Source organism: Aethalodelphis obliquidens, unplaced genomic scaffold (assembly GCF_003676395.1).
Source record: "Aethalodelphis obliquidens isolate GAN/ISIS:26980383/991018 unplaced genomic scaffold, ASM367639v1 scaffold9, whole genome shotgun sequence".
NCBI lineage: Eukaryota > Metazoa > Chordata > Mammalia > Artiodactyla > Delphinidae > Aethalodelphis > Aethalodelphis obliquidens.
The window spans coordinates 10,294,193-10,319,733 of NW_020837953.1; the positions used below are offsets into that span (position 1 = coordinate 10,294,193).

Genomic DNA, 25,541 nt, shown 5'->3' on the forward strand with positions numbered 1-25,541 from the left:
CCAGGGATCGAACCGTGTCCTCTGCATTGACAGGTGGATTCTTAACCACTGTGCCACCAGGGAAGTCCTGATCTTTTTTTTTAATGTGTCTTTTTTTTTGTTTTGATTTGAACTCCTTCAGGACAGGGTCTGTGTCTTATTCATTTGGATATGTCTAGAAATTAATGCACACAGTGCCTGACACCACAGAATTTCAGTACAGGTTAGTTGGTTGAATAAATAAGTCAAAGTTTGTTATAAATATTAGAATATTTTCCAGACTTAATTCCTGTAAAGTTTATGGCAGACTAGAAACCATCACTAAATGTTGAAATAAAGCAAATGATCTTCTGAATAATAGCTTATTTTGAAGACCATAGAAGAAGATTTTGTAGGCAAGAGGATTTTTAATGCTGAAGGTTAATGGACTGATTTTTCGTATTTTGCCAACCTGTTCTTGTGTCAGGGATTTCCTTTGAGAATCTGATAAAGGCTATTAGACTCTGGCTCCAGAAGAAAAACATGTTTATCCATGTACACCGTTTTGCATTTATTTCAGGAGTTCCTAGACCCTTAAAAACTATCCATGGACCAATTTTTAAGAACCCTGTTCTGAAAGTAAAGTGGCTCAAATAGAGAAGTTCGTGGCAGTGAAAAGGCAAAACATACCAAGAAATTGCTTCAGTCTCTTAGATAGTGTGGTGGTGGTGGATTATGCTGAGGCAGGAGTTAATATTTATTTGTCTTCTACCAGCTTCTCCTTCCTTCCTGTCTTCTGTCCTTTTAGCAAGAACATCAGGAAGTAAAAGCTACATCCTGTCAGGCCAGTTTGTTATCCTGGTCTTGGGCCAGTAAACAGGATAGATTATTACAATAATAGTTATTTGGCATTGTGCTATTCCTGCTTTATATAAATTCTCTTATTCAATTCTTGCAACACGGGTGAAGGGTAAGCAGTTTTATTCTGATTTTTCAGATGAGGAATGGACAAGTTTTCTAAGAAGTTTTCCTTGATATCCACTTCAGCTCAGAGAATACTCAATATCCTTCTCTCCAAACACTTACAATACTGAATTATATTTCTTTCCCCAGTAGTCTCTGAGCTCTGTGTGATAGTACCAACTGTCTCGTAAAATTTCTAATTAGGCAGTATAGTGTAGTATTATTTCAGAGCACGGGCGTTGTAACCAGATTGCCTGGTTTGATTCCGTACATGACTTAGACAAGTTACTTAACTATCTGTGCCTCAGTTTCTTCATCTGTAAAATAGAAATACGAATAATCCCATGTAAAATGCTTAGTACAGTTCCTGGAACACGGTAAATTCTCAATGCATGTTAGTAATCATCATCATCATCCCCAAAACCTAGCTCAGCATTTAGAGCACAGCATTCACTGAAAGGTGCTCAGCAGACATTGGTTGGAATAGCTGAATGAGCACTCTCTTCCCTAGTTGGAGACTGGAACTGTGTAGCTCGGCAGCCAGAATCTGTGTTCCTAAATATATAGATCTCTACCTCAATCGTATATAAGAACTGATTTTTTAAAAAATATTTCAGGCAATGTTAGCATATGGTTTGAATTTTTTTTTTAATTATGTTTTTGGTTTAGTTTAGTTCAAATACTGTGAGAAAACATTAGCTCTGGAGAGAGCATTGCTTATACTGTCGAATCTGGAATTCTTTTGCTTATAAAATCCAACGTGATCTGTTTCTGGCCCTGCGGTACTGATGCTAGAAGGTCTCAATTGTGACTACCTCAGCAATGGCGTTACTGATTGAGTAATCGAAGCTCTACATTGTAGTATGCGTTTGTTTGGTAATAAGGAGGCACCTTAATTCGTTTTTACATAAAGTACATGGCTCATCATTTAAAACCTCTGCTTGGGGAGACTTCCCTTATTTGAAACCCTCCTTGCTCAAGTCTGAATCTGTGCTAATACAGCAGCCGCTAGCCACATGTGGCTATTGAGCACTTGAAATATGGCTAATCCAAATTAAGATGTGCTATTAGTGTAAAATATACTGGATTTCAAAAGAAGAATGTAAATATTTTGGATATCTTGGATTAAGTGAAACATATTAAAATAAATTTCACTTGTTTCTTTTTAATATATAGCTATTTGATCATTTAAGATTACATGTGTGTCATATTTCTCTTGGACCGCTCTGGTCTGAATCAGTTGTTTTCTATAAAAATTACGTTTTATTTGCTTGTATTATTTTGTGGCACTGGTAGCTTATTAAGGGGCACTTACCTCTTTTAAGAGAGCAATACTTTTTAGAATGTGTTTCAGTTTGTCTTTGGGAAACAAAAATATCTACCAAGAAATTTCAGCTCCTGAAGGATTTAGGAGTCAGTCTCTACCAACATACTTAAGTCCTAACTGCCATCACTCTGGATGCTTGATTACAACTTTCCAAAAAGCCAGTAAATGTTCTACTTTTATACTAGTAAATTGTATGATGATGATGATGATGATCGCTGACATTTACTAAGCACTTATTGTGTGGTAGGAATTGTGCTGAAGTATTTCTAGATATAATATAAATTAGTCATCCCCATCAACTTTATTATCCCTTTTTTTTAAATTATGAAAACCAAGTTCTAGTCTTACATTTCTTTTCTTTGAGTTTTTTCATCTCATTTTGTTCTGCTAGATAAGTAGAATAAATTAATTATTTGGGGTTTGCAAAATAAACTTTCATTTCTCCTTTTAAAAAGTGAAACATCTAATTTTGGATTCTGCCACTGACAGGGCAGTGGTCATGTGAGCCATACCCCAAAGTTTGTGTTTTCCCCGGATTCCAGTTAGGCTTTCAACAGTTTATGCCCATGAATGCATTCGGACTTTTTTTTTCAAAACTAAAGCTCATTAAGAAAGCCAGCCTCCTAGAACTAAGAAGTTTAGTTTTTCCCATAGGACTGAATGCACTTAAACTTTTGTAGCAATTATCTTTTTTTTATTTAAAGTCTTTATTGAATTTGTTACACTATTTTAATTAATTAATTAGTTAATTAATTTTTGGCTGCGTTGAGTCTTCATTGCTGCGCACAGGCTTTCTCTGGTTGTGGCAAGCGGGGGCCGCTCTTCGTTGCGGTGCTCAGGCTCTAGGCACGCGGGCTTCAGTAGTTGTGGTACACAGGCTTAGTTGCTCTGCGGCATGTGGGATCTTCCTGGACCAGGGCTTGAACCCGTGTCCCCTGCATTGGCAGGCGTATTCTTAACCACTGCGCCACCAGGGAAGTCCCTATAGCAGTTATCTTAACAGTTTTATAATTAATGGCTATGTTTGTTTTCCCAGCAAACTGTAAGTAGGGGCCCTGGTTTAATCTTTTTTGGCGTGTGGAAGATACTCAATAGCTGTTTGTTGAAAGAATGAAATAATATATAGTTATATAATGATTATATATTTAAGGCAAAGAGAAATTAAAAACTTAAGGTACAAATCAATGTCTTTACTCTCAAACTTTAACTTAAGTTTTTATCAACTAAATATGAATTCTTAGAGTGAAAGACCATCTAACTTTCAGACTGGTTTGAATTACACGCCAGAATTTTCTTATCAGCTGTCTGTAGTTGTTACTCTAATCTAACTTAAGACTTCTGACAGTTCCCAAGATAAGCAGAGTCAGAGTGTTCTATTGCCTTTCTAGCAATTGTCATCAGCTTTCTCAGTAATAAGAGCCTCTGCTTCCTCTCTTCCCCCACAGAGCAGAGCCAGGAGAGAAAGAAGAGCTATGTTGTTAAATAATGCCATTCAGAGTTCAAAAAAGCACAGCTCAGAAATCTTTAGGGACTCCCATTGCCAGTGAATTAAAAGTCTGTGTGTCTTTACCCAGTACTGAAGTTCTTTTATAATCTTACCCTGATCTACCATTCCAGCTTTATTTACCACACATGAACCCTCCATCTTAGATAAATTAGTCTGCTGTCTAGAATTTTCTCACCTCTGTGCTTTCTTTTTTATAAATTTTTTCACTGTGGTAAAATATACATAGCATAAAGTTGACCATTTTAGCCATTTTTAAGCATACAGATCAGTGGCATAGGTGTATTTACGTTGTTACACAGCTGTCACCACTGTTCATCTCCAGAATTTTATCATCCGAAACTGAATGATTTAATTGGACTTGATATCAGCTCAACTTCGATGGTATGCAAAATCCTACTTCTGTAAATTCTGTCCCTTCCACCTTATGTTGTTGATGTCATAAATTACATCTTTATACATCATATATCCACTAACATAGCTTTATAATTATTTTTTATGCATTTGTCTTTTAAATCTTACAGAAAATATAAAGGGGAGCTGTAAACCAAAATTACAATAGTACTAGTTTTTGGTTTTGTCCATGTATCTACCTTTACTGGAGACCTTTATACCTTCGTATGGCTTCAAGTTACTGTCTAGTAGCCTCCTTTCATTTCAATCTGAAGGACTCCCTTTAGCATCTGTTATAGCACAAGTCTAATGGTAATGAAATCCTCAGCTTTTGTTTATCTGGGAATATCTTAATTTTTCCCTCATTTTTTGAAGGACAGTTTTTCCAGATAGAGTATTTTCAGTTGACAGTTTCTTTTTTATTTCAGCATTTTAAATATGTCATCCCACTGCCTTCCGGCCTTCAAGGTTTCTGCTGAGAAATCCAATGATAACCTTATTTTTGATCCCATGTACATGAAAAGTCTTTACTTTCTTATTGCTTTCAAAATTCTGTCTTTGTCTTTCAACAATTTGATTATAATTGTCTCAGTGTGAGTTTCTTTGGATTTTCCTGCTTGGCGTTCATTGAGCTTCTTGGGTTGTGGATGTGTGTATTTCATCAAATTTGGGAAGTTTTCTTCTTGGTTTACCTCTTAGTCTGCCATTGTACTGACATCCTTTTTGCTTTCTTGCATAAGCTCTCCCTTGCATTTGAAATGCCATTTTTCTACCCAACATTGATTCTTTGCTTCAAGGCTTAACTGAAGTCTCATCTTAACGGAGTCTTCAAGGTTTTGTGTCACAAAGCATTCCCAGGCTGGAATAATTTCTTTTCAAATACCATATGATAAATATACCACTTACTGTCTGCACAGCTTATTTTTGCAATTCCATAATCCTGCCTTCACTGATACCAAGGAAGCCTTTTCAGACCCTCTCCAGAGCCAGGTACCCATCTTCTGTGTTCCCACAGCACCTTGTACTTACCTGTTGTAGCACCCAGTACCCTGCATTGCAGTTATCTTTTTATGTTCTCCTGCCCAACCCCTCACGTACACTTAATGGAAAGTGTCTGTCTCATTGTTTTTCTGTATCACTAAAGTACAGCACAGTGACAGGTATGTAGTAGAATTCAGTATTTGTTTGTTAAATCAATATGTAGGTTTTAAAGTTGCATAAGGATATATTAGGTACCGTTGTGTATTCTCGTTTTTACTCCTCACAACAATCTTTGTGTATGATATGTAAAGTAGATATTACCTTCAATTTACTTTAAGGAATTAGCTCACACAGTTGTGGAGCTGGCAAGTCTAAAATCTCTAGAACAGGATGATAAGCTGGAGACTCAGGTAAAAGTTCATGTTGTAGCTCAAGTCTGAAGACAGTTTGGAAATAGAATGGCCTCTTCCTTGGGGAAGCCTCAGTTTTTTTCTCTTAAGGCCTTAAACTATTGGGTAAGACCCACCACATATGGAGGGTATCTACTTTACTCAAAGTCTGCTGATTTAAATGTTAATTTTATCTAAAAAAATACCTCTATAGCAACATCCAGACTGGTGTTTGACCAAATATTTGGGTACCATGGTACCATGGCCTAGCCAAATTAGTACATAAAATTAACTATCACAGAGGGTGATAGCCAGGGCTTAAGCCCTTCCAAATTTCTTTGTCTCCTGCCTTTCACCTCTGCTTCCTTGTATGAAAATTTTATTGTTCTTTAGACAGAGACAGCAAATGCCAACAACATCTTGACCTACATTTGCCCATCTTCATCATTTCACAGGAATGATTTTTCTTAAGAATGAATGAAATAATCCATGTAAAGTACTTATCACATAACACCTATCATATAGTAAATAGTTACTAAGTTCTAGTTTCAATAATTGTTATTGTTAGTAGTAGTAGTAGTAGATATGGTAGTGGGAATAGTGGTTTTCCATTAATTCCAAATTAAGGCATCCTAGATAAAGATTTTAACCACCTTGGCTTTGATCATGGGCCCAATCTTGAGGTAATTCCTGTGATTATGAGGTGGGAAGCTGTGACTGGTTAAGCTTTGGTCAGGAGCTAATCCCTGGCCAGTTACTACTCAGAGAGTTTGAGTCTGTAAAAAGATGGCATTTTCTACTTGAACTATATGGGTAGAAAGATAATAAGGAGAGAGGAGCAGTCTCCTAAAAGAAAGATTGCTGAGTACTAGGAGAAGGGAGGGTCAACCAGAACAAATAGCTGTTGCTACAGTGATTTAACAAAGATGACCTGTGATGAAACCAGTATTTGAATTCCGGACTATATTTTACTCCAAGTCTTATGCTTTGAAAATCATATAATAAGTTTCTAAAAGTAGACAGCAATTATTTTGATTATTAAGACAAGATCAATGTTTTATAAACTGTTTTGTACCCCATAATTCCTTTTAACAAATTTAAAAATTACTCCATCAATATTATTTAAAATTCTAAGTAGTGTTAATATTATGAGTAAAACAAAACCATAACATAGGCTCAAAGCCTGCTTTTTTCTTAATTACTTGATATCTTGTACATTTCACCTTACAAATCTTAAGATGGTAGAGATATCAGCATCTGCAGAGTGAAAAATAATAATCAGAGTCAGAAAAACCATTTCATGGTAGAGCTAGATTAGAATTCTGGTCTCCAGTCTTGCGAGTGGCTTTTGCCTACTTCATAGTAAGTTTATGCAGTTATCAACTTTAGGCTTCTGAAAGCTTAGCTTGGGCTTTGCATTTCTTCCTGGTTCAGATTCTAGGTTCCATGGAATCATAGCAGTCAACTTTTGGAACACCAGGGAGCTCCTTCTCTGGCCTTTCTTTATAGCTTTGGTATTTGTGGATTCCTCAGGATGTACTATTATCTTGGGAGTGAATAGGGCCAGAGAGATAGTCTAAAATGGAGGGTGTATAGGATCATTTCCCTTTTTTAGAAGTTACTAAGGTGAAGGCAATAGCTTTTCCTGATTTCCAAGATAAGCGGCAAAATGCTCACACACCTGTTTTGAAGTATATGTCTGTCTTATCCACATATACTGGTGGGCTCCTCAGGAAACTTAATCTAGATGTCTTTTTATTGTGGCACAGAATCTTGAAAAGAATTAAAATTTTAAATTACTAATGTTAAACAGAATGCTTGGATATTCTTGTATTGACTAATGTATCCATCACCTTTAGAAAAATATACTTGTTGTTTGAAAGAGAGGAGAATGTAAAGAACATGGTCAACCATGGTTAGTGTACCTAAATGTGTGTTTAGATATGTTTACTTGCCTGAAATGAGAAGGATAGCTATAGAGGTTAAGTGTCTGTGGAATACCACAGTATAACAATTTCGTATCTCTGAAATTATAATCTAAATTAATGAGAAAATTATTTGATTTTCAGTCTGGTTTATAGGACAGATTTTCATTAATAATGTTTTTTATCGAAAGTAATATAACTGGTCATTTTATTATTTTTAAAGTTTTCTGTTCAGTACTTATGTTATACTACTTGGTTTTGGTAAAAAAAAAGGACTTATGAGACCAGAATTTTACTAGATAAAAGTGGATTGAAAGTTAAGTTCAGTTGATCTCAGACTAAGAGAAATTAATCCCTAAAGATTCCCATATTTTATTTAGTTGAGAATGGTCTTCAGGATGTTTGACATCACCACCACTCCGCACCCCTGCCACACCCAAAATTATGAAGAGAAGTTTGTACTTTCTAAGCTTCCTCCATTTTAGCCAAACATAGACTGTTTGCTGGTTAGAGCTGAGAGTCCTTTGTAATCTGTTTTCTTTTTTCACTAAGTGAGCTTCCTTCTTTTGCTCTCCCATTCTTGTGTCTTGGCTGTGTTAAGTCAGCTCACTGCCTTCTTGCAGCCCTGTTTTCCTGCATGCACACTTTATCTTCTGACCAGGCACAGTGACAGCAGTTAACAGGGGAGCAAGAAAGGATTGAATACAAACATGCACATTAGTGTGTGCAGTTTTGGTCTATGATACCATGTTGCGTCTTCTGTTTTTGTCATTATCTGCTGTCAGAAAGGAGGAGCTGAGCTGATACTGACCTAGTGTGGAATGCCTGAGGATTTGGGATGAAGGGAGGAGGCTAGTGTTTCATGTGACTAATCTTTGACTTTCTGCGGCAGGACTGAAAACACTCTTCTCACTTAAGGAGGAAAGAAAAAATTTCTAAGATTTCACTTGCAGAATTTGTGGAGTATATTTAGATGTTTCTTCCTGTTTTTTTCTAGTTTTCAATTTTATCTAATTTTATAAGGATTGGAAGTGGGGAATGAACTTTGCTTAATAAGTAGATTGAGGTATTATGGGAGTAACGGGCTGCAACAATGATTCACATGGTAAGAGAATGTTTAAAATCTCCACTGACATCTTGACCCACATTTTGACCCATCTGACAAACGGTTAGTGAGCTCCTTGGCCATCTCAAGTATTTAAAAGTAACAGTATACAAATAGCTTTATTACTGTGCTTTTTTTCCTCCCATATAAATCTTAAGAGCATTGCACCTGCATATCCAAAACAGTTGATTTTTGTCTACATTTAAAATCTCACCTCAAAAAAGGTGAGAAATATAAATGTAGCATGTAGTGTTCCCTTAAGTATCTCCTTTGGTGTAATTTTCTCACTTTACTTTATGCCTCAGCTTAATGGAGGCTGATCCTCTGTTTGGGTTATGTCTGGGATGAAACTGAAATATAGCCATGAAGCTCTAAGAAGAAACTCTGCAGTACTAATCTGGAGGACTTATTGAATGGCATCCTCCCTTCTTATTGCCTTCTTTTACCTTTCCCCCACCCCCAAAATGTATTGCTGCAGAAATCTATGGCTTTTTCCTCTCATTTTGTAGAAAAAGAAAGTGAAAGGAGTGGGGGTGGGGTGTGTAGATTTCAGTACAAACGGGCATTTAAATTTGTTATGTCAAAAAAAAATAGCTCTGTTTTGTAATTATGAATCTAAGGTTGCTTAAGATTCACTTCAGGAATCCAGCTCTGATGGAAGCATGTAAGACTTTAGATAATGGTGTTTCAAACTAAAAGTGGATCCTAACATGTTTGACCTGAAGAGTAGAAAGAGATAAATGCTAATGTGATTCTTTTTTTACTTAGTGTACATTGTCTTATATATTTGATCAATTGGTATTTATGGGTGATCCTAAAATAGCTTTTGAGCAGATGTGGTATTTAATAGAGCAAATGGCCTGTGTTTTGACAATCTTTTTCTATTTTCTCTGTTGTTTCATTCTAAAATTGGTGCACACAAGTGAGATTTAAGAGGAAATTAACACTTCAGTAAATGTCCTTTTCCCTAATTTTGTTGACTGTTTCTATTAGCCATTTTCATTTTATTTGACAGTGATACTTAAGGGTTAAGCTTCAGAGCTGATGCAACTCCTCCTTTTTTTCACCAGCAATTTTCATTGGGCAGCATTTCCATAGCAACAGTGAGATCAGTGAAACCTGAGTGTTTCATTGATTATTTTTCTCCTCTTCCTTTTTTAATCTATTCTCTCTTCACCACATTTTAGTGAGAAAGCGATTTTTTTTTTACAAACAGAGCTTATATTGATTTCTATTCCATAAATAATTAAAAGAGGGTAGAAAAATCTGCCCTTCATTTAAAAATTGAATGTTTCACTATGTATTTAAAAAACGATTCAGGATTAGGAGGATGGATAACCATACCAGCTGTAGCTGATGTTCTCAAATATTCTTGCATTGTTTGCTGGTCTTCTAGGGAAAAGAATAATGTGGAACAGGACCTTAAGGAGAAAGAAGATACTATTAAACAGAGAACAAGTGAAGTTCAGGTATGTGAACTGTAAAATTCAGTATTCCATATCTGATTTAGGAGGATTCATTTTAAATGTATGGGGTCGTTTACTATGTGATGGTCGTGGTATTGATGAGTAGGTCAAGGGAATGCCTATTATTTATGTGATATAAATCTTCATCTTCTGCAAAATGATTATTTTTCTCCTAATTCTGGCCTGCAAAGATTACACTACAATGATCAAGCAGTATTTTTCAGTGTAAATTTCTAGCTTTAAAGGTATTTTAAGATGATATTTATTTGCATATTATATCCTTAAAGGTAAGTTTGAATGACTTATGATATAAATATTATTATGTCAATAAAACTGAATGAGTGAGATCATCATCATCATCATGAAAACGCAGATTGCTTTTCCATGGGTGTGAGATTTTGTTAACTAGGAGACCTAGTATTTTAAAGGACTGTCTCTCATAATACTGATAGGGTGGGAAATGATATGGAACAATTTACAGTAGTATTTTATAAGTTGCTTAGTAGCCAGGATATCTTAAACTTTGGCATAAAGAGATTTAATTCATTTTCACTAAGTGCTAAGTAGCTTCATTTTACAAATAGAAAAGACAATAAAACTTCAGTTTCTGATTGGGAAGTGACGCAAACGAGGTATTTCAAACATTAAAAATACAGAAAATTGGGCAGTGTTGCATTTAGAGCAGTAAGCAATGCATGTGATCATGTTATTGGAGCACCGTTTCTTAAATGCCACACCAGCACATACAGGAGGTTGGATATCAAAGCACTGGTAGCAGTTGCCAGTAAGAGCTCATGGATGGGCATTTCTTAACATGTTACTTGTATGTTGGATTTCCTTGTCCTGATAGTTTGAAATGGGCAAAAGCTCTAAAATTGTTAGATCCATTATTTTGTTTTAATGTAGCACATTCACCAGAGATTGTCTGACAGGTGGACCATGCTAGGGTGGGGAGAATGATTTACTGAGGGGCTGAGGAAGAAGCCAGAGAGAGAGAGACGTCTTATTAGAAGTTGATTCCATTATTGTACTTATTTTTCTGGAATTTTCTTAAAGGTGATACAAAGTTAAGAGATGATCACTAATATATTTCTCTTTGTGGTAGTGAGATATGGAATGGTTACCTCAATTACATTATTTTTGTGCAATTTTTGAACTTCTTAAGAAATGCAAAAGAGTCATAGACTTTAAGCAGTTATTGCTGAAAATAGCTTAAGAATGGAATATAAAATCTCAAAAGTTTTCTCAATCTGAAGCGGTAGAAATAGTTACTGATATAATATTGGACAGCTTCTAAATTTAGCTAGATAATGTTTCAAAGTACAAAGGTTTTTGCAGTAGACAGTATTTTTTTATTTGTGTACATCTATCTACGGTTTTTCACTATTGCATCTTTTGAGGATGGGAATTTTAAATAGCCACTTTGGGAGAACACTAAAATTTACATTGTTCTTTTCAGGCTAAATCAGCTACCCTCGAATATTTGATTTCTTATATTTATAGAAGTTTTGTTATCAGTCAAAATTGCTTTGTTATATGCTTGTCCTTCTTTTACTTAGTGGTGATGGTAAGGTATATGTTAATTCTTAAGCTTTGCCAAATCCAAAATGTGTGCTTGGCAGAGGAAGTCTAAATTGTTGAATTTTTTTGCATAAGGTGCTGTAAATAAAAGATATCTTGGGGCGTGGTTAGTATAGGCCAAGTTCTAATGGTTGAGCGTGCAAGTTCATTGAAAAAAAACCACAGGATTAAAGCTTTGCATTAGTAGATTCATTACTTATTCCACCCCAATACAGGTGTTGTATTGTCCATGGTAATGAGATACTAGATTAAGAATAACATGATAATTGACAACTACAAGTAATTAAAACTTTTCATTTTAGTGATTATTTTCAATTTTCTGGAGCAAGACAACTTACCTGAAGATGGTAACAAGTATATTGTATTACCTATTGAGTTAACTCTGATTTAGCCATTGGTAATGAGGCACAGAGTAGGAATAACATGAATAATTAAGATCTGTAACTAACTTGAACTCCTAATGCTTATTTTCTAATTTCTCTGGCAAAAGGCAGTTTACTAGAGCTTATTAATAACTATCAGAATCAAAGAACTTCACTGCTTCTGACACCACTTTCTAATGTAGGTGCTAATGAATAATGCCAGAATGAAGGCATCAAGGGAGAAGTAAGGGAATATTGACCATCAATAAACGTCTTTCTGCCTAATCCAAACTTGGCTTTTCTGAGTATTCTTGCTTTTCTCCATATTTATAAAGTCACAGATAGTGATTATATGAGCTCATATCTCAAGCACAGAAACCAAACTTTCAAAGCCTCTTTAGATGTGACCAAAGTGCCAAAAGATTAGTTTTTTTTAGCATTTATATAGTCTTCCTAATTCAGTTAAATTAGAAAATCTGCTACATAATTAATTTCTACATGTTTGTTTCCTGTATGTATTCCCATGAATTACCATCTTGAAAACTTACAGTTCAAGACTTTTTTCTTAAAGAGCAAACCAGCAAGTAACTTCCTATTTTATGTCGTGAGATGATCACTTAACTCATATGATGTACACTGCTAGTTTGTCAAGTTCCATGGAGAAATTAGGCCCAAAATGATCCAAGGAGGGGAAACTGTAAAAGGATATTCTATCTCAGATGTTTATGGTTTGAGCTTTTTGTTGTTATAGGGAGAAGGTAGACCCACATTCTTTCCTACCTTAAACTGCATATGTACAGTTTTATTAAAAATTTTCTTCAGGTAGTCAACACATATTTAGGAATTCACCCTCTCATATGTATGCTTTTCAGTTTTGCATAGAAGTTTATAGGAAACAACTTGGTATCAGACAAACTTAATTCAGTTCCTGGTTCTGGCTCTTCCAAGGTTTGAGATCCTAAGGAAGGAATTCAACCACTCTACATATTAGTTTTCTCTTCTGTAACATGAGATAATAAAAATACCAAACAGTTTGCTGTTAGAATAAAATGATATAATGCAGGTAAAGTGCCTCAGAGTGATTGGCACAAGGTAAGCGTTCAGTATATGTTCTAATTAATAGTAGTATTCTATATCTTACTGTCATCTCCGTTACTCTCCATCATCATGCTCTTTCTTCTCTGACTTCTATCTTCACATGGCTATATAGGACTAACCAATTTGAAAATACCTTTTTGTTGTTGTTGCTGTCACTTTAGCTACCAGCCTGTTTTTCTCTATTGTTGTTTCTTTGTGTGGCCCTTTTCCCCCTTCCTAGCTTTTCAGTAACCCTACTTAGTTTCCTGTTCACCCATACCATTGTGCTTAATTTATCTCCCCAGAACCAAGAATAATCTTAAGGCCAAATCCATTGGGCCTTCCTACATTGGTTACTGATTTCTTGGGTTGCATTCTCCTAGATATTCATAGCCCCACCTCTTTGACCCTTTGCTTCTGTTGCCTTTGCCAGGGACAGACGGACACACTCCGACCCCCTCTTTCCTCCCTTTTCCATACCCTCTGTCATCCGTATACTGATAACTCACAAATATTTGTCAAGCCCTCAGTTCTCTTGAGTGCCAGTCTGACATCTCCAGTTAGGCATTTTGAGGTTTATCATTTCAAAGCCAGTATATCTAAAATGAGTCTCATCTTGTTGAAAAAAATTGGCTTCAAGTTTTGAACTTTTCTGTTTCTGTCAGTGTTTTTCTTTCTCACTACTGCCACCCCTATCACCTAACATCTGAAATTTTGACGTCAGTTGTAAGTGCTTACTCCATCCTCCTCCTGACTTTCTTCCTAAACCAATTTTAGTTATGACTCTCAGATGTGAAAATCTTTACTGCTGCCCACTGCCACTGTTAATAATGGGAGGATGTCATCCTCATGGATATATTGGAATTGGAAAAAAAATTATAGGCCATCCTCTTGTACTACTTATTTTTTGATTGCCTGCCTCTGAACTGTGTGCCATACACATGCTCTTTTTTATTCCCACCCTTATACCTTTTGTTGTTGCAATCTAGAATGTTCCTTACCCCCTTGCTTATGTGAATTCTACCCACGCCTTAAAGTCCAGCTCAAACTGACCACTTTTCTAAACTTTCTCTTCTCTGTCCCTTCAGTCTATACCTGTCTTTCCTGTGTTGGAACTCCCAGAGAAGTGTGTGTACACTTATATGGCACGTTCAGTACGTTACCTTATTGTACTATTTTAATGTGTATGTATATAGATTCCAATATCTTATAGCTTATATTGTGAGCTCCTTAAGCTTAGAAATTGTACCTTGGATCTTATTTTTCACTATGTATGGTAATTATTCTTAGATGGAGGTAAATTTAAGGAAGATATTGACAGTAGAAATGAATAAACTTCCATTTTGTGCATGAAATTAAAAATAGGGCAAAACACACTCAGAAACCACAGGCAGAATGGATCAGGAGCACAGCTGGTATCATGAAGAGTCAGACATTTCCATATTGTTCATACTACCTTCATGAGAGAGAAGCTCCCAGTTATTTAAACTTTATCAGTAAAGATTTAGTAGTTCCTAGTAATTGCCCATATTTTTTTTCCCTAGATGAAGAAGGATGACTTATTTTGGGTAGAAATAAAATTAGATACATGAGCTCAACATTCTTTTCCTGGCGATAATGTTCTTAGAACATGCTGAGAAGCATATGATTGAGAAATAAAGGCAGGCTGTTAGTAGGGTTTTCTAACATCTACCCTAGTTTAATAGACTCCCTTTCTGGTCTTTGACTTAAACATCTTGCTCTATAGTTGATACTTTTTTATATGAAGACTATTCCTAGGGGCTTCCCTGGTGGTGCAGTGGTTAAGAATCCTCCTGCCAGTGCAGGGGACACGGGTTCGAGCCCTGGTCCGGAAGATCCCACATGCCGCAGAACAACTAAGCCCGTGCACCACAACTACTGAGTCTGCACTCTAGAGCCCGTGAGCCACAACTACTGAGCCCACGTGCCACAACTGCTGAAGCCCACGTGCCTAGAGCCCATGCTCCACAACACGAGAAGCCACCCCAATGAGAACACACCGCAACAAATAGTAGCCCCTGCTCGCCCCAACTAGAGAAAGCCCACGCGCAGCAACGAAGACCCAACACAGCCAAAAATAAATAAATTTTTAAAAAAGGAGAGAATATTCCTATAACTTCATTTTGAGAATTAGGCCAACGTAACGAATGTACCTGATTATTTATAGTTTTGGATTAGTCTGTAGGATTTTTTTTTAATCACTTAAATAGCATTTTCTGTAAGATTACCAAAATACTTCAAGTTACCTTTGTTCTTTTTAATAGTTCTTCAAGTATGGATATACTAGTGTACAAGTATAGATATACTGTATATATGGTTTGGGTTTTTTTTAAAGTTTTATTCATAAACTGGTGTCCTGTTGTTTATTTTTTACTCTGTATTTATATGAAACAGATACAAATGTATTCATATTTCATAGATTTACCTCTTTAGTTGTACAACTGACTTGGGTTGCTAAAATTAATTATTTTATTCTTAAATACAGCTGAGAATTTTTTAATCTTTTTTTTTTTTTTTTTTTCGGTATGCGGGCCTCTCACTGTTGTGGCCTCTCCCATTGCGGAGCACAGGCTCTGGACGCGCAGGCTCAGCGGCCATGGCTCACGGGCCTAGCCGCTCCGCGGCATGTGGGATCTTCCTGGACCGGGGCACGAACCCGTGTCCCCTGCATCGGCAGGTGGACTCTCAACCACTGCGCCACCAGGGAAGCCCTAGCTGAGAATTTTTATGTATTTGTTTAAATTTTATTTCCACTACCCCCTGTAGCACATCAGGGAATATGGAGCAATGGGGACAAATTTATCATTTTCTTTAACTTGTGTGATTTCTAGAAAATAGGACACTTCCCTTGAAATTTATTTTTATTTTTCTTATTTTTTTGAAATTTATTTTAAAATAAAGCCAAGATCCCAGTCAAGGATCCCTTCATTCCTGGATGAGGAACCTTGGATGTGGCTTGCTTTGGTATTTTTCTAAAACAGACCTTGGCAACGCATTACAGAAGTCTTGTTCACTTTATCCTTGCCATTTTCTAATTGCTGCTATCCTCTTTTCTTTTGTTGTTGATGACACAGGTGAGTAAGTACAGCATGATCATGGAAAGTAGAACGTAACTAGGAAGGCATCTGCAAATGTCTTTAGTCACTCACTTGATGAGATGGCATTTGATAGTAACTGAGGTTATGCACTAATTCAGGAGAGGATTTTCCCAAAGGGCTACCTTAAGATAAAAAGAAAGTTATCCTAGTTTAGTGGAAGACACTGTTTGCAAGAGAACCTGCTGCTGCCCTAGTCAAGGGTGGGCAGGAGGTGGGGGCAGGGAGGGAGATGTACATCTGTTGACTTTACTTAGTCTCAGGATAAGCAAGTCTGTACCAAAATAAAATAGCCAAGTATATTTGGATATTGAAATTTTTGTGAAAATGCATTACAGTGGTAGTAGTCTTACCAAGTAATTTTACAGTGAAGTTTGATTCTTATTCTTGTTCACGTGTATGTTTGCATCTGTTCATTTTGATTTTGTGCAGTTTACTAAGTTTGCTTACTGAAAAAGAAGACCTTTGTGTGTGTGGATTAATGTTGGAATTTTTTTTAGAGAAGATCTTTTTCATATTTAGATGAGACATGGAGAAACATTAATTATAATTAATTTTAATGTGGACATCTATCCAGCTTAAAATATATCACTAATGTGAGGTAGTTTCTCAGTAACCTTTCACTTAAGGCCTGTGCTTTTGTGTTACTATGTGGATTTTTACTATAGCCAAGAAGTGAGGTTGGGAAATTTGAGTGAATGTGTTTGCTCTTTGGAAGAGAAAGGGCAAGAATGAGTAAATATTATATTGGCTTGTTTATTCCCTTTCCTCTTGCATAAACTTTTCTTCTAGGGGTGCGTTTAAAGTGACTCTCTAAAAATGCAAGTTCTGAAATCTGGTTCATTTTATTAAAGGAAACCAGCATCAATCCCACTATTGGTAGTTCGTACATAAAAATTCAGTTACATCGGAATACTTTTATATTGGTATGAAACCATGAGAGGTATGTGATACTTAAAACACTGCAAACTTGACATTTTATGATTATAAAGGTAATATGGGTCCCTAGTAATCATGTAAAATAAAGAAAAATATAAAAGGAAAGAAACCCTACAATTTCACGTTCCAGGGAGAGCCATTGTTAACATTTTGCTATATTTTCTATGAATGTATATAAATGGCTTTATATTTATTTGCCATTATACTGTATATGCCTTTGTGTTCAACTTTTAATTTTTATTATTTTTTTGGCTGTGTTGGGTCTTCGTTGCTGCGCGTGGGCTTTCTCTAGTTACGGCGAGTGGGAGCAACTCTTCGTTGTGGTGCACAGGCTTCTCCTGCAGTGGCTTCTCTTGTTGCGGAGCACGGGCTCTAGGTGCGTGGACTTCAGTAGTTGCCACGGGCCCTAGAGTGTGCGGGCTTCAGTAGTCGTGGCTCGCGGGCTCTAGAGCGCAGGCTCAGTAGTTGTGGCACACGGGCTTAGTTGCTCCACGGCATGTGGGATCTTCCTGGACCAGGGATTGAACCGATGTCCCCTGCCTTGGCAGACGGATTCTTAACCACTGTGCCACCAGGGAAGTCCCTGTATTCAACTTTTAAAAATTAGCATTATGTCCTAGACATTTTCTTACATTACGTGACCCTTTTAAGGCAAATTTTGTTTTTCTAATTGTACTTACAATGTAAGTAGAGACATCATAATTACATCTATTTATAAAGACTGGGTATTATTAGTGATGTGAAGTCCAAGATTTTTCTTCGGGGTTTGGGAGAGGGTAGGAAATTAGACTAGAATATTCGAAGATGGGAATAAGTAACATATTTTTCCTATTCCTATTAAGCATTTCTTTAAAAATGCTTTTTGGATCAGTATATCATTATATATAAACCATATAATAATTTTATGAACAGAGTATTGACAGTGGGTTGTTTTCCCAAATATAAAATTACTTCAGATCTGCAGGTGGCATGCTTTCAAAATATTTTGTAATTAAATTATGAGAATTTTTCAAACCACTGTAGTTTTTCAAGCTACTGCGTTAAAGTGAAGCTGTTACTATGCCTTTCTGAAGAGTAAGAATAGAATATAATATAAATGTAAAAAAAGAAATTCATAAGTTTAAAAGCATGAGAAAGATATATGCCACAGTGACATGCTAAATCAGTAAAGATTATTTCCATATAATGGAAAATTTATTATTTAAAAAATTGTTTTTAATTTTTGGCTGTGCCACGTGGGATGTGGGATCTTAATTCCCCGACTAGGAGTTGAACCCGGGTCCCCTGCATTGGAAGTATGGAGTCTTAAGCACTGGACTGCCAGGAAAGTCCCTGGAAATTTTTTTTTTTTTTTTTTTTTTTCCTGTACGCGGGCCTCTCACTGTTGTGGCCTCTCCCGTTGCGGAGCACAGGCTCCGGACGTGCATGCTCAGCGGCCATGGCTCACGGGGCCAGCCGCTCCGCGGCATGTGGGATCTTCCTGGACCGAGGCACAAACCCGTGTCCCCTGCATCGGCAGGCAGACTCTCAACCACTGCACCACCAGGGAAGCCCCCCTGGAAATTTTAAATGTCAAATCAGTCTTGGTCTATTGACTGTACAAATATTGAATCAGTATAGAAATTTAGATGTTATTTTAATTTAACAAAGTGCATTTATTATAGGTCAGTTAGAGGCTAGTTTTAATATTTTGCTATAGTTTAAATGCAGAGTGAAGCTTTCCCATAGTATGTTGAAAGAACATAAAGCCCTTTCTGTCAGCCTCAGGCACATTTCCCACTAGTTTCTCCCAGATACTAGAATCCTTGTGATAGTTACGAATCATTGCCTAATTAATCGTCTGGAATGTGCGAGGTATTGCACTAGATTGTGGAACCTCTAAGAAAGATGAGGCATTGGCTCTGTCCTTCAGCAGGTTATTATTTAGAGGTAACTATAATACAGTGTAGTAAGTGTCATAATAGAGGTTAGGTACAAACTGCTGTAAGAGCACAGGTAAAGGAACTTCAAGGTGGGTCAGAGGATATTAAATTTGGCTGGGCCTTGAAGAATGAAAAGTGAGCTTCCAGATAGCAATGGTGTGGAAGGGCATTCAAGGCAGAGCAGATGGTGTAGGAAAGGCACACGGACATTGCAGTATATTGTCTTTTGGAGAAAGAGGGTCTATTGAGGATGGGGCACAGGTGACCATGAAGAAAAGAGAGTAGTAAAAGAGGAAGGATAATGTTGGGCCCAGAATTGAAGGTTCTAAGGTATCTTGTAGCCTGTTTTACTTTATCCTATAGATAAGAGGGAACCATCGTATATTTTTGAAATAGCAGAGTGATTAAAGAAATCTCCTTTGCAATGAGTTATTTTTTTTAAGAAAGTTAGACATTTGGAATAGGAAGAAACAAAGGCAAAATAAATTATGAATCAGGAGAGGGACAATGAAAACTAGCATGTGTCTATTGAGAGCCAATGTGAGCTGCATATCTAAAGGTGTATCTCCATTTTGAGTGTGGATTGGTTAACAGTGTAAGCAAGGTTAAAAATTTAGGCATTAAAAAAATATTTAGGCATGCTGCTAAATTAATAATAAAGTACTAGCAGAGCTCACCATTATGAATCTGTAATCACCTAGACGCATGGAATGTTAGCCCAAGAAGAGTCTTTCATTGATCATCCATTGTGTTGGCTCTTTTAAGGGAATTTTTAAAGGAAAGCAGCATGGTAGTAGTTGTACTTTTAAATTGATCAGTTGGTTGAGAAAATATAAGTTAAAAAGCAGTTATTAAAAACATGGTTCAGTGTCTTATTTAATCACAGGAGCATCTGCATATATTTGAAAAATAGTGGCACATGTGTGAAACATTTAGTCTACAGACAGTGTGTAGCATAGCATATAGCAGAGCTCAGACTCTGGAAGGAGAAATGAGAACGTACTGTATTGCACAGGGAACTCTACTCAATGCTCTGTGGTGACCTAAATGAGAAGGAAATCCAAAAAAAGAGGGGATATGTGTATATGTGTAGCTGATTTACTTTGCTGTACAGTATAAACTAACACAATATTGTAAAGCAACTATACTCCAATAAAAATTTTTTTAAAAACCTAGTTTGAATTTATCACTTGCTAAATTGTATCTTTGAACAAGTTACTTGCTCATCTGTACCTCAGTTTTCTCATGTGTAAAATGTGACTAATAGTATCTACCTCATAGATTTGTCATATGGGGTGTAAATGAGTGTAACAGTACCTAGCACAATGTAAGGGCCATTGAAAATGTTTGCTATCATGTTGATGATGCTATCTTGTATAAGTCATGCAATAATTCAGAGACCTTCTGATAAGTTTTTCTTCTATTTTCTTAGATTCTTATTCTGATGAATGATCATTGGGGTGTTTGAATAGTATGTTATTTAAAGGATATTGTTACTTTTAGAAACTTGTGTTCACAATTTTACTTCACTCTCTTCGAGATCTCTGCCCACCTCGTGCAGACACATGCCTTAGGAGTTATCAATCCATTCTTCTTTCTCACCCGTGGTTCCTGGAGACAATCAAGTCCTAATTCCCTATGGAATCCTTTGTATATAATGAATTAACCTCTCTCCTGTGCATCTGCAGTGGTACTAGTAATTTACCATTCTTCAGAGAATTGGGAAAATAGTCATTCAAATGATCTTCTCTGGTTCAAATGAGGAACCCCAGTTGTCAGAGGATATGTAAATTTGGCCATCTTGGCTGCTGTGTTTCATGGTGGTAATGATAATGGCAAGGTTGCATTCATCTGTCTCTCAACTCTCCCTTGTACAGAGATTTCCCACTGTATTTTTTTTAAATCTGTATTCGTTTTTTTTTTAATAAATTTATTTATTTATTTAGTATTTTTGGCTGTGTTGGGTCTTTGTTGCTGCACGCGGGCTTTCTCTAATTGTGGTGAGGGGGGGCTACTCTTTGTTGCAGTGCGCTGGCTTCTCTTGTTGCTGAGCACGGGCTCTAGGTGCACGGGCTTCAGTAGTTGTGGTGCATGGGCTCTAGAGTGCAGGCTCGGTAGTTGTGGTGCACGGGTTTAGTTGCTCTACAGCATGTGGGATCTTCCTGGACCAGGGCTCGAACCTGTGTCCCCTGCATTGGCAGGCGGATTCTTAACCACTGTGCCACCAGGGAAGCCCCTAATCTCTGTATCCTTTATCATTAAGCATAAGATCTAGCACATAGATGAATAAATAAACATGTCATTTTCAAAATGGTTTATCTTTTTTTGTTTTAAGAAATTTTCTTACACTGAGATCTGTATTTTCTTCTGCACATTTTAAAGTTTTGTCTTTCACATTAGGTCTGTAGTATACCTGGAATTAATTTTTCTGTTTGGTATGATTTAGAGACTTATAATTTTTTTCTTCTTGCCATACGGGTATGCCCAGCATCATTTACTGAATAGTTAGTTCTCTTTTCCTCCGGTCAATTTTAATGTCATGCCTTCTCATCATTTTTTCTTTATATATCTAGATCTGTGTCTAAGTTCTGTTTTCTCTTCCTTTGATCTATTTGTCTATCCTTGCATCAAACCAAGCTGTCTTAGTTATCCTAGCTTTCCAGTAATTCATAATATCTTATAGGGTAAGTCCTTTTTACATTTTATAATGCTGTTTTTGGTTTTTTTCTTTGTTCTTCCAAATAATTTTTAGAATATGTTCTTCCAGAGCTTTTCAGGTTCCTTGGAAAATCTTGTTAGGATTTTCATTGGAGTGTATAGATTAATTAGGAGAGAATTAACATCTTTACTGTGTTACTCATCATTCACTAAATAGTAATGGAGTACCTCTTGTATACTGGGAACTGGGAATATAGCAGTGAACAAAATTCACAAATATCCCTGGACTCATGGAGCTTACATTCTAATAGAAGGAGATACGTTCTATTACTCATAGTAGCCAAAACTAGGATCAGTCTAAATGTCCATCAAAAGTATATCCATACAATGGAATACTACTCAGCAATAAAAAGGAACAAACTACGTATACATGCAGTAACATGGATGAATCTCAAAATATACTGGGTATAAGAATACAGTAGACTACAAAACAAAAAAGAAAGAATACAGTAGACTACACATTACCATAGACTACATATTATATGATTCTATTTATATGAAATGTCTATAAAAGGTAAAATTATAGCAACAGAAAGCAGGTCACTGGTTTGCCTGGGGCTTGAAATGGGAATGAGAATTGACTCCTAAATGGTATGAAGGAACTTTTTAGGTTGTGGAAGTGTTATAAAACTGAATTGTGGTGATCATTGCACAACTGTATATATTTACTAAAACTCAGTTGTATACTTACAATGGGCACCTTTTATGGTTGTATAAATTATATCTCATAAAGCTATTTAATTATTTTATGCCAACTCAGATGCAACTTGAAAACATGCTAAGTCGCAAAGAAGCCAGTCACAAAAAAACACGTTGTATGAGTCCATTCATATAAAATATCTAGAACAGACAAAGCTATAGAGATAAAAAGTAGATTGGTGGTTGCCTAGGGCTGGGGTGATTGGGAGAGAAATAGCGAGTGACTTGCTAATGGGTATGGGGTTTCTTTTTGCAGTGACAAAAATGTTCTAAAGTTGTTGTGGTCATGGTTCCACAACTCTAAATATACTAAAAACCATTGACTTGTACACTTTAAATGGGTGAATTGTATGATATGTAAATTATCTCAATAAAAGCTCTTCTAGAAAATAAATAAAATTATATGCTGTATATGAAGGAGAATCAGTGGAGGGAGATGGTGGTGGGTGATGGTGAGGAAGGCCTCACTGAGAAGTTAACAGTTGAGCAAAGACTTCAAAGAGATGGGGGATTGAGGCATGTGGATACTTGGGGGAAGAACTTTCTAGGAAGAGGGGATAATCAGTGAAAGATCCCGAGAAGGGAGCATATCTGACATGTTTGAGAAGCAGCAGTAAGGCCAGTGTGGCTGAAATAGAGTGGGCAAGGGAGAGAGCAGTAGGAAATGAAGCTGGGAGATGGGATCACGTGGGGCCATTGTAAAGACTTGGGTTTTTACAGTAAGGGAGATGGGAAGTCAGTGCAGAGTTTTGCGTAGAGGAGTGACATCATCTGACGTGGGTTTTTATTTTATTTTATTTTTTATTTATTTATTTATTTTGGTGGTACGCGGGCCTCTCACTGTTGTAGCCTCTCCCGTTGCGGAGCACGGGCTCCGGACGCGCAGGCTCAGCGGCCATGGCTCACGGGCCCAGCCGCTCCGCGGCACGTGGGATCTTCCCGGACCGGGAAACGAACCCGTGTCCCCTGCATCGGCAGGTGTACTCTCAACCACTGCGCCACCAGGGAAGCCCTAACGTGGGTTTTTAACAGTGGCTGCTGTGCTGAAAATAAACTGAAAGGTAGCATGCATGGAGGAAGGGAAACCAATTAGAAGGCAGCAGTCTAGGAAAGAGAGAAAAGTGACTGGGACCAAGGTTGAAGAAAAACGTGGCCAGTTTTTTAAGTATATTTTGAAGGAAGGAGCAAAAAATTTGCTGACAGATTGGAGATGAGATGTGAGAGAAAGAGAAGAGTCAAAGAAGATGCTATATTTTTTGGCCAGAGAAACTGAGAGGGGGAAAATGGAGGATAAAGCAGATGGGGTGGGGGAAATGCCAGGAGTTCTGTTTTTGATATGTTAGAGAAGCCCATCAGACATCCAAGGATGGATTTGAGTAAGCGAATTGAATTTCTAAATCTGGAATCTAGGGAAGAAGTCCTCAAGTAAAGATTGTATTTAAAGCTATGAATCCTCCAATCCATCAACACAATGTACTTAATAAGATGAGACTTTACTTTCCCTTAAGATAGGCTTTTATAAATTGTTAACCTTCCCCTGCCTCCAAAGATAATAAATACGTTAATTTTCCTGTATTTCAGGATCTTCAAGATGAAGTTCAAAGGGAGAATACTAATCTGCAAAAACTGCAGGCCCAGAAACAGCAAGTACAGGAACTCCTTGATGGGCTGGATGAGCAGAAAGCTCAGCTGGAGGAGCAACTGCAGGAAGTCAGGAAGAAGTGTGCTGAGGAGGCCCAGCTGGTAAAGTCTGGCGGTTTACTGTATCTATACCTTAGTTGCTTTTGCTGGCTTAAGATGGAAACATTCTCTGCTTCTTGTTGCTTTTATTGTTAGATGGCAGTCTAGTCAACATGAAGTTCAGGGAATTGAAGGAGATGGGGCATGTTTCATCCAGAAATTACAGGGGAAGTAGGACACTTCATATATTTTTTTTCCAAATTTTAGTTGGAGGTATGGTACCTATGCCTTCCACTCTCCTCTGTCAGTCCCCTGATTGCCCTTCTCTACAAAAAATACATAAAAAAACCACCAAAATAGTAAACTAAACAAATAAACCTAATGCATTATGGAATATTTTAATGACATTTCTTTTTTTAATCCCCCTTTCTTCTCATTCACCTCCATGTTATAGATCTCATCCCTGAAAGCTGAATTAACTAGTCAAGAATCACAGATCTCCACTTACGAAGAAGAGCTGGCCAAAGCTAGGGAAGAGCTGAGTCGCCTACAGCAAGAAACAGCAGAGTTGGAGGAGAGTGTGGAGTCAGGGAAGGCCCAGCTGGGCCCTCTTCAGCAGCACCTGCAAGATTCACAGCAGGAAATAAGTTCAGTAAGTCTTTGTGGCAGTGAAAAATACACTCAAATGGGCACTCACATACCCTTTTAGTAAATGATATTTTCTCGATCTGCTTCTTCTCCCTCTGCCTAGTTTATTTTTCATTTTCAGTCATTTTGTATGAATAGGCTTCTTGTCACCTGTCATAAGTTAAAACTGTCACGTATCTTGTACATCTTATGGTTATCACTGGAGTCTGGTTGAGTGTGCAGGATTTGTAGTTAGATGGTTTAGGTTTAAATGCTGGCTCTGCCACTTACTGCCTCAATCTTCTCAGTATCATATTCCTCATCTTTAAAATTGGAGGACTGGGGGGACTTGCCTGGTGGCGCAGTGGTTAAGAATCCACCTGCCAACGCAGGGAACACAGGTTTGAGCCCTGGTCTGGGAAGATCCACATGCTGTGGAGCAACTAAGCCCATGCGCCACAACTACTGAGCCTGCGAGCCACAACTACTGAGCCCACATGCCACAACTACTGAAGCTCACGTGCCTAAAGCCCCTGCTCCACAGCAAGAGAAGCCACTGCAGTGAGAAGCTCGTGCACCGCAACGAAGAGTAACCCCCACTCGCCGCAACTAGAGAAAGCCCGCGCTCAGCAATGAAGACCCAATGCAGCCAAAAATAAATTTATTTAAAAAAAAAAAATTGGAGAATTGGGAATTTTCTGGTGGTCGAGTGGTTAGGACTCTGCCCTTTCACTGCCAAGGGCCCAGGTTTAACCCCTGGTCGGGGAACTAAGATATCCCGTAAGCTGTGTGGCATGGCCAAATTTTAA

The 25,541-nt window shown here is 37.3% G+C and overlaps 1 protein-coding gene across 3 annotated transcripts in view; it reads left to right on the forward strand.

Annotated features, from left to right (window-relative positions):
* EPS15 (epidermal growth factor receptor pathway substrate 15) overlaps positions 1–25,541 on the forward strand; it is a 160,537-nt gene that overhangs the window by 83,170 nt on the left and 51,826 nt on the right. For all 3 annotated transcript variants that reach the window (XM_027108578.1, XM_027108579.1, XM_027108580.1), the window contains 3 exons: positions 9,942–10,014; positions 24,007–24,168; positions 24,560–24,757. In XM_027108578.1, the coding sequence (XP_026964379.1) occupies positions 9,942–10,014; positions 24,007–24,168; positions 24,560–24,757 (433 nt within the window). The remainder of the gene's footprint in view (positions 1–9,941; positions 10,015–24,006; positions 24,169–24,559; positions 24,758–25,541) is intronic.